Source organism: Drosophila arizonae, chromosome 4 (genome assembly GCF_054131065.1).
Source record: "Drosophila arizonae isolate 15081-1271.41 chromosome 4, UAZ_ARI_1.0, whole genome shotgun sequence".
NCBI lineage: Eukaryota > Metazoa > Arthropoda > Insecta > Diptera > Drosophilidae > Drosophila > Drosophila arizonae.
In genome coordinates this window covers 3,516,212-3,525,072 of record NC_142924.1, presented here as the reverse complement: position 1 = coordinate 3,525,072, position 8,861 = coordinate 3,516,212, and the positions used below count along the sequence as shown (strand labels likewise).

The 8,861-nt window shown below is 39.7% G+C and overlaps 2 protein-coding genes across 2 annotated transcripts; both read right to left on the bottom strand.

Moving 5' to 3' along the window:
* Nucleotides 1-121: 121 nt before the first annotated feature.
* On the bottom strand, nt 122-4,388 carry LOC108613379 (prominin-like protein). Its single transcript, XM_018006794.2, has 11 exons — nt 3,563-4,388; nt 3,350-3,497; nt 3,166-3,294; nt 2,919-3,106; nt 2,693-2,857; nt 2,433-2,560; nt 2,023-2,358; nt 1,879-1,955; nt 793-1,726; nt 609-730; nt 122-538 (listed from the first exon to the last, which is right to left on the bottom strand). Exons 1-11 carry the CDS (start codon nt 4,041-4,043, stop codon nt 409-411), a joined length of 2,838 nt encoding a protein of 945 aa, XP_017862283.1. The 5' UTR covers nt 4,044-4,388; the 3' UTR covers nt 122-408.
* Nucleotides 4,389-4,526: 138 nt separating this feature from the next.
* On the bottom strand, nt 4,527-8,761 carry LOC108613378 (prominin-like protein). The gene is made up of 11 exons (XM_018006793.2): nt 8,163-8,761; nt 7,951-8,098; nt 7,744-7,872; nt 7,499-7,686; nt 7,274-7,438; nt 7,087-7,217; nt 6,557-6,892; nt 6,391-6,467; nt 5,307-6,264; nt 5,081-5,214; nt 4,527-5,009 (listed from the first exon to the last, which is right to left on the bottom strand). Exons 1-11 carry the CDS (start codon nt 8,506-8,508, stop codon nt 4,715-4,717), a joined length of 2,907 nt encoding a protein of 968 aa, XP_017862282.1. The 5' UTR covers nt 8,509-8,761; the 3' UTR covers nt 4,527-4,714.
* Nucleotides 8,762-8,861: the final 100 nt, after the last annotated feature.

Here is an 8,861-nt window from a genome sequence, read left to right as displayed (position 1 = left end):
TTATCGATTATCGTTATACCTTAAATATCGATACAACAAGTACATCGTTTGTACGATAGTTTGATATGTATTGTAACGACTCTCACCTTTTCAAATTTTGAAGTAATCGAAAGATTAGAACTTATATTAAATAAAACACTCATATCTGCTATATTTATTTTGAGTAAAGTCCATACATTCGAGTAATTCTTAACCAGTTGATTTTAAAAATATTGACTAAGGTATTGAAGCCATTATATCGCAAATAAGTACTTCACTTACTATCCAATTCTCTTGCTATATTTCCATACCGATAGCACACTAGTAACGATGCTGCGATAGTTCGGTTACGTTGTGTTGCGTTTCGTTCTAAATTTGATTTTTAACGAAACTTTGGCGCTGAGTTTGAATACTAACGTTTAGACATTATTAGTCCTTCTTCTTTTGCTTAGTGGCAGCAAAGGGAGGATCATTATAATCTTGCATATTATCGAGAATAGCTATCCGGGTGTTAGCGTAATATCCACCTGGGGCACGAACAATGCAGGCAGGACAATGTCTATCACGAAAAGAAAATGTCAAGTTGGGAAAAGTTATTAGTGCGGATAACGATTGTAGGTATTACATACCCAACAAAAGTAGCTGCAGTTGGAGGGGTATATATTTTGTATAGGCATATTAGGCGATGCAGAATAAACAATAGAGGTAGGAGTATTAAAGCAGCGGACAACACACCAACCCAAAAGCCATTCTGAAACAAATAGAAAAAAAATGAATGATTATTATTTCATATATATAGAAATGTATTCTCACAATTGGATCAATAAGATTTTCACAGATCAAATCAACACTACGATGATAGATGTTAGATAATAGTTCACAACGTCCGACTTCATTTTCGCATTTACGTTCGATCATTGAGATAAATTGTTGCGTCTCCTCCGAACAGAATATAGACAGGTTTTTTGCGAGCTCATAAATGAAATACTTTCCTTTTGATTTTATAAACGCTTCTGCATCGATTGCCATTCGAAGCAGAGTTTTAATACTATAGCCAAAATTATTATTATTATACAAGATCATTTTATCGATTTTTTTCAACTTATCCCGCATCGATCTTTGAAGATTTAGAATTGGAACAACAAATTCATTATGATAAACATCAAGACTCATGGCAGCGTTATTTAGTGCGACCCGTATATTCCAATGACCCGCGTAATAGCCAAAATAGAGATCCTTGACTATTGACCTCAACTCCTGGGCATAAGAAGGCAAAGCACGGGGCGTAAGACCCCTGCATAAATATTGCGTATATAGTTGACTTCGATACGTTGATAAATTTCCATTTAGAAGCTGATTTAAATTGTGCAATTCGTCTGCAGTTAATAGTGTTAAACTTGAGAAGTCTTCGTGAGATGATGGCATCAAAAGGTCATCTTCGCTGAAAATTTCAATTTTCGTCAATTCAGTTACATCATATATGGAGTTATCCTGTAGCACATTAAATACAGTGTGATTTGGACTACAACTTTGAAGGGCGATCAAAGCTTGTCGTGTGCTTATGTCCTCTGAATCATGGTACATTTGAAAAAGTCGCAGTTTTCGATCTACATTTAGGAAAGTCTCATGGTTACGTAAATATCCAGAAGGCTCACATGCCCCGCCATAGGTCAGTAGCCCGATTATAAAATAGAAAAGACCCACAAGTAGAATAAAGGACAGTACGCAGAAGATGAAGATGAGAGCACTGAAAAATAGAATTTCACAATGAATAGATATCTATCAATAAATAAAAGTTTCGGAAGTAAAGTCTAGTATCTAAAGAACGACCGTAAAAACGAACGAAAGACTATATAATATATGATAGTTTTAATATTTACAAACAATTTCTTCACTTACAATAGCAAAATTACAGCACCCGCTGCCTTACTCGCAAAGCAGCCGCAGATCAGGCCAATGATAAGTGTGATGGAAATCTACGAAAGATTTGAAGAGAGCATCAAGGAACACTTGAAATATTATAGATATCTGCATTAGGCTTACCAACATCAACAGTATGAAGACAATTAGATTAATAGCCGATCGATTTTTGGCATATCTGTTATAGAAGCCCTCAAAGGATCTGGAGGCGCCCAACGACGAAAAGTACAAATTGTTGACAACAGTATCGATTTTGGTGCGAATCTCAATCGCCTTATAGAGCAGTGAGTCACGTCCCCTTTTTAAGCTAAGTATTATGGGAGGTGCCGCCCTTTTCATATGCTCATCAACAGCGTTCTTGACTGCCTGCAGTCGCAATAGAGCATTCTTTGATATTCGATTATAATTCTCATCAATTATATTCCTGAATCCATCTAGGTAGATGTTCGAATCGGGTAACTGATGACAAAGGAAAAATGAAGAGATTTTAAGAATGTGTTTTCCGCATAAATTTTCAGAGTTACTCAACTCACCTGATCGATATGCAAACAACTCGCCGCGTCTATAAACTCAATCGTCGAACGTTGTAGAAAATTTAGGCATCTCGGATGTGACGAAATGTGACAGGCGTAAGTCACTTCACGTTTAACGCCTCGAACTCCTGCAAAAGTAAACAAAACAAACAATAAAGAAAATCTAGAAGTTCTAGCAATGCAAATGAATATTATCCTCAGGACTTTCAAAGTGACTGCAATTATGAGTCAATGAAGTGAATTCTCTCATAGGTAATTACCATCTCTTAGCTGGGAGATGAGGTACCGCATTTCGTTCTCCATGGCATTCACTTCCTTCATTAACGCTCTCGCATGACGCATATTCTTGAATATACGGTCCAATTCTTCCAGACCACTGGCATCAGAGCTATCGGACAGATCCAGGAATATGTGATGGTGCGCATCTGAAAGTTCAAAATGTCATCGATAGAGACCTCTCATGGATCGCTAATCGTGAGAGCTTACGGGTGAGCAAGTAAATGAGTTGATTCATGAGTTCCTCGTAATTGTTGCCAAACAGATGGAAAATATGACTACGGATATCTTCAAGATATTTGCAGGTATCTTCAGCGCTTCTCCGCATCGCTTGAGTCGGCTCGCGCATGCCCCGATCGATCATTTTGTTGGTCAAGAAAACAACGACAGTGGATAAGCTGTGTGGATAAGGTCATAATTAATGCAGGAATCGAGGGGAGATCATTGAAATGCCTACACAAGTAGAACGATAAGTAGGAAGAGCAGAGTTCCATATATAAATCGTAAACGAGTCTCTCGACCTCTCGTACAGGGCGGACAGCCCTTGGGACAGCGTCGACAGCAACAGAAGCAACAGTAGCAGACACTAAGATAGAAGCCATTAATCATAATGGATCAATCTTTCGACCACATAGACTTACCCAATAAATGGTATGATTATAATTAAAAGTAGCAGAAAGGCAACCCAGACGAGGTATTGGAAATACCTCCATAGCAAATCGCGCCAGTCGTTCATCTCCGTTTTCTGACCCAATATTAAGGTATCCCTGGAGCTGGTAACCACATACCCTATGAGGAAAAATCGGAAACTCGTATAGAGAATCTCTGAGAGCATAGCTCTCGTGCCTGCTTACCATCGGGAAGGTAGGGCGGATCACTTAACGTATTTTGAAACACATAATGCGTAAAATTATAGATGGGTGTCATGCCCATTTTTGGATATATAATTTGACGTTGGTATGTCACCGTGGACTCGTACTTGGTAAAAATGGGTTTGGGCCAATGATTTTCTCCCATCTGCTCATGAATAGTGCCCAAGCCCTCGAAGCCAGGACGCCATTCATCCACTTTGAATGATTCTTTCGAGCTGATGAATTCGCCTCTATATTTTGGCATACCAAAGTGCCTTACGGCTGATGCATGCTTGTTAACAGGTTTGGGTTCTGGTAACTCTGTTGACAAATCTTCTGTATAATCTTCTTTAATATTTGAATCTTCGTCCTCATCTTCCTGTGCCACAGCCGAGCTCGTCAATGAGCCCAACAAACATCCTATTATTATCACCCTTACAGCCCATATACACCTGATACTGAGAAAACAACGTTGGCTTTTCATACTGCTGCTATCTCTTCAGAGCATCCATTTCACGGTCCAAACAGGACAAGTACTATAAAATTCAAAAAACGCAAACTACTCAAATGACTACAAATATAAAAACTGATACAAATTTTAATAATTTAATAACAGTTAAATCAATGTGTACATGCTCTCCGAATTGTAATAAAATTTTGAATTGTTTTATTTTTTTAATCTAAATCCCTTCATTTTTCATATTCATATAATTCGTCGTGCGGCATGGACTTTGCTAAGGGTTATCAGGTCGGTCCTGGCTGGAGCCTTATTAAACTACAGTTCAGTTGAAACATACATCCTTTCCTTCTAATATATACTATTCATATATATTCTATTATACTATGTTAAAGAAGGCAAAACATGAAACATTTCGCATCGATTGCTGCGGAAAACCTGTTTAATGTCTCTTCGAGACAGATTAGGTCTTATCAATTCCATCTTGAGTTAAATAGAAAAAAACAACGATTTAAGTGGTACATAAACGAATATTACACAATCTCATCTTATTTTCGTTCATGTTTTATGGTTTACAGCCGTGCTAATATAGACACACGAGTACGTATAATATAAACACACTTAAATTTACTCTGAATAGTCTTGTTTTCTGCAGAAGTTATAAAATTCTTTCAATCCGTGCGCGATCATTTTTTTTTCTAATCATTTTTCGGTTTAATAGCTGCGGATTCTTGGGGCGGAGCCTGAGCCTGAGCTGGGGTCTGCAACTGGGACTGGATCTGGTTCTGGGGTTCGGCAACCGGGTTGCCGGCTGGCTCAACAATGACATTCTGTTCAGATGTGGCAATCGAGGAGCTATCGTTGTAGGTAGCTCCACCATCTGTACGCTTGGTTTCCATCTCCCGACAAACGCAGCTCGCCTGCTGCCCGCCGCTACAGGTGAAAATTGGCGGCGGTGTATACGGTTGACCCGAGCAGGTGGGACACGTGGGGCTGTGGTCATAATAATCAATTAGTTTTCAAATCATTCTATATATATGTATATCCCATTTTTGGTCACTTACCCGGTCTCGGGTACTATGACTATCGGCACTGCATAAGAGTGTAATCTGCGCCACAAGCACATCAGTTTGTGGGCGACAATCAATAGGGGTAGCAGGAGCAGTGCGGCAGGAAGCAAGCCAACCCAGAAGCCATTCTGTAAAAGTTAAAACCAAGATTAATAATAAGAATAAGACCTTTTTAAGCTGATAGAATCGCCTGGAAATGAAAATGTGTATAATGACTTACCATTGGATCAACCAGGCGATAACAGATCTGATCCACTCCGCGATAATAGACATAAGCGAGTGGAGCGCAACGACCCACATTCTTGGTGCATTCGTTGATGAGGCCCTCCTTAAATTGATCTATTTGGTCAGAGACCACATCTGTGAGATTTTTAGCGAGCGTGTCTATGAATTTGGTGCCACGTTTCTGGATGAATGTTTCAGATCGGACTACGGCATCGACCAGCACCTTAATTGAGTTACTGAAGTTTCGCTTCTCATATAAGATGAGGTCATCGATACGGGATAATTTGTTCTTCATATTTGACATGATACCTAATATCTTATCGGTCCATTCCATGTTGTACGTATCCAAATGGTAAGCTTCGTTAGACAACGAGGCTCGGGCATATTTATTATACTCCTCCCATTTTTCATTGTATGCTATACTATCTCGTATCTGCCTTAGACCTGTTGCCAAGTTGGCTAAATTCGGTGTTAGAGTCCGGCACATATTGCTTAGGTAAAGAACACTATTGTATTCAGAAAGATCGCCATTGCGTATGGTCTCGAATTTTTCCCTCTCCTCTTTCGTTAATAGAAATACGGAGGATAGATCTTCATCAAATATGACCTCCCTTTTCTCATCTTCAGGCTTTTCCTTTATCACTTCAATGTCCCTCAAATGATTCAAATTGTAGAGTTTATACTTCACAAGCAAATCAAATATAGACTCGTTGGCCATGCAGGCATTGATGGTCGTTGACATCTTCAGCTCTGCAAGTTCATGTAACATTGGTTCCTCCTCCTCCATTAGTTCAAAAACGTCCAGGGATGCATCCAGGTGCTTGAATACGGCAGTCTTATCGAGATCCCGTACTGGGGCGCATGCGCCCTGGTATGCAATCAAGCCCATTATAAAGTAGAATAGACCAACCAGTGTAATTAACGAGAACACAATGAATATAAACATTATGGCGCTGTAAGGAGAGGGAGATTATTAACATACTTATGATTGCACTAAGAGATACCCTGTAACTGAAGTAACGTGCGACAGTCTTCAGCATATACCCTTAACGCAATTCCCAAAGGGCCTATCAACTTACATTAGCAAACATGTGGCTCCTGATCCTCTCCTACCGCAACATCCGCACATCAAGGAGACCAACATTAGAAAGACAATCTGTGGAGTGGAAAATATGATGTTAGCCAGCGTATCTCACACAAATTGAAGTTGGCTATAATGATAATGTGCTGAAGCTGTCGACTTACAATAAACAAGAGGCCACAGACAAGAGAGTTGATAGCACTTCGATCGTAGCCAAACCTATCGTAGACATCTTCGAAAGATCTCGTCGAGCGAATCGTTTTCAATTGGATGTTACTGATCAAGGCCTCCGTCAGATTGGTGAGCCTATTGGCATGCATACGGAACTGGTCGCGAGCCGCTCGCACTTGAAGCAGCATCGGAATTAGGATTGTCCCCATAGCGTGTTCGATTTTGACGCCGATTTCTTGGAAACGTAGCAAAGCGGTCTGCGGTATCGCTCTAACGTCGCTATCGGCAATTTGTTCTACACCGTGCACAAAAACAGTTGTGTTCGGCAGCTGAAACGGATTTCTTTGATTAGATGGACAGCAAGTACTTAAGGAATTAACTGATGGAAGTATTCGAAACAATTGAATTCTTACATATAAGTATCACTAATTGAACTAAATAATTGAAACAAAAAGTAAATTTCAGCTTAAATGTGCGCCGGAATAAACATCTAGTCTAGAGTTTTTGATACACATATACTTACAAAGTCCATGTGCAGACAGGGGGACATATCAACCGATTCCATTTCAGAGTTTCTCAAAAAGTCTTTACATTTACGACCGTTAACCAAACTGCCACAGGCATAGTTCACATCACGTTTAGCTCCGCGAACACCTTGGGAATAGAAAATATATAAACATGAGATCATTTTACAATTGAGCCGCATTTACCATCTCTCAGCTGTGATGTGTAGAAGCGCAGCTCCTTCTCCAAACTGTCCACCTGTCTCATTAAAGTTCTCGCCTCTTCCATATTATCCATTATGCGCTCCAATTGCTCGATGGCATTGCTCTCGGATGTGTCAGCCAGGTCAAGGAATATATGACTATGGGCATCTGTAGAAAAAGAACAAGCAAGTTAGACAAGGATTTCACAAAACCAATATACTCTCTTACTGGTCATCAATTCATGCAGATGATTCTCCAATTCCAGGTAGTTGTAGACAAAAATATGATTCAGATGCGCATTGATATCCTCCAAAAAGAGACAGGTGTCCTGGCTGCCTCGCTTCACTTCCTCCGATGTCTCATCCAAACCGCGATCTAAGACGCGATTCGAAGCGAAGGCAACAATGGCACCCAAACTGGAAACGAATAATAATGAATAAAGTGACCGGATTTATGCGCTCTAGACGACTTACAGAATGAGAATGACTAAGAGCAGTAGTATTCCGGCGCAGATCATGCTCATTCTTTTATCCCTAGGACCATCGCAAGGACCACAGCCCCGTTTGCAACGGCGGCAACAACAGAAACAGCAATAACAAACGCTGCCAGGTGAAACGTGAAAGGTGATAAATATACATATATATGAATGCAGGTGTAGGTAAATCGGTGTATAGACTTACGCAAGAAATGGTAATACAATTATCACAATTAACAAGAATATCACCCACAAGATGACCAAAGCATATTGTGCCAACAGATCGCTCCAATCGTTTGTGTCAACTTTGCTACCCATTGCCAAGGTATCGCCATTCTTTACAGTCAAATATCCTGATTTGACCGTCATACAGTGAGAAAGAGATAGAGAGATGGATATACTTATATTCAGACTTACCATCTGGCAGAGGTGGCTTATCGTTAATCGTTGAATCAAAAAGAAATTGTGATATATTATAAGCGGGCGTTGCAGACCAAGTGTGTGGCTTCTTCTCTTTAGTATATTCGACTTTTGATGTGTAGGGCGTTAGTTCGGGATCGGGATAATGAACTTGGCCCAGCTGTTCGTGTGTGGTGCCCATACCACCATACGTATCATGCCAATCCTCCGCCGATGCATGTCCAACCAGTAGAACATATAGAACAACAATTTGAACGATGCCAATTAGGCGAATACATAAATTTGGATAGCAACGATAGCGCGTTTTGGTTTTACGGCGCGTTGTATCGTCCTCCGCAGCCATTTACCCGACAATCTTACTACTGATTTTTCTATTTCTATTTTTTTTTGCTTTTCGAATCGGTACTAACAATCACGTACATCTATGGGATGAGAGAGACACATAAAATTTTGCTGCACATGCAGAATAGTAATTGCTAAAAACTGCGACAAATATATAAACTTTTAATGGAGTGTAATTTATACAACAAGTGAAGTGTATCAAAAAAATCGAACAATGACTACTACAAACTAATCCAAAAGAATACTTGATCCCAACTTATGACATTTAAAGTTATGTTATATTGTGAGATTTTCATTTTGCTTTGGGTAGAGTGGTGGACGGTCGATACTTCTGGAGATATTCTAAGTAAAGTC

Excerpts from the sequence above, each read along its gene's own strand:
- LOC108613379 (XM_018006794.2), bottom strand. The coding sequence starts at position 4,043 with ATGAAAAGCCAACGTTGTTTTCTCAGTATCAGGTGTATATGGGCTGTA. Across the intron at positions 3,498-3,562 it reads TCCGCCCTACCTTCCCGATG|GGTATGTGGTTACCAGCTCC; the intron begins GTAAGCAGGCAC and ends TTTTCCTCATAG. Across the intron at positions 731-792 it reads AAAATCTTATTGATCCAATT|AATGGCTTTTGGGTTGGTGT; the intron begins GTGAGAATACAT and ends TATTTGTTTCAG.
- LOC108613378 (XM_018006793.2), bottom strand. The coding sequence starts at position 8,508 with ATGGCTGCGGAGGACGATACAACGCGCCGTAAAACCAAAACGCGCTAT. Across the intron at positions 8,099-8,162 it reads TAAGCCACCTCTGCCAGATG|GATATTTGACTGTAAAGAAT; the intron begins GTAAGTCTGAAT and ends CGGTCAAATCAG. Across the intron at positions 7,873-7,950 it reads ATTGTATTACCATTTCTTGC|CGTTTGTTATTGCTGTTTCT; the intron begins GTAAGTCTATAC and ends TTCACCTGGCAG.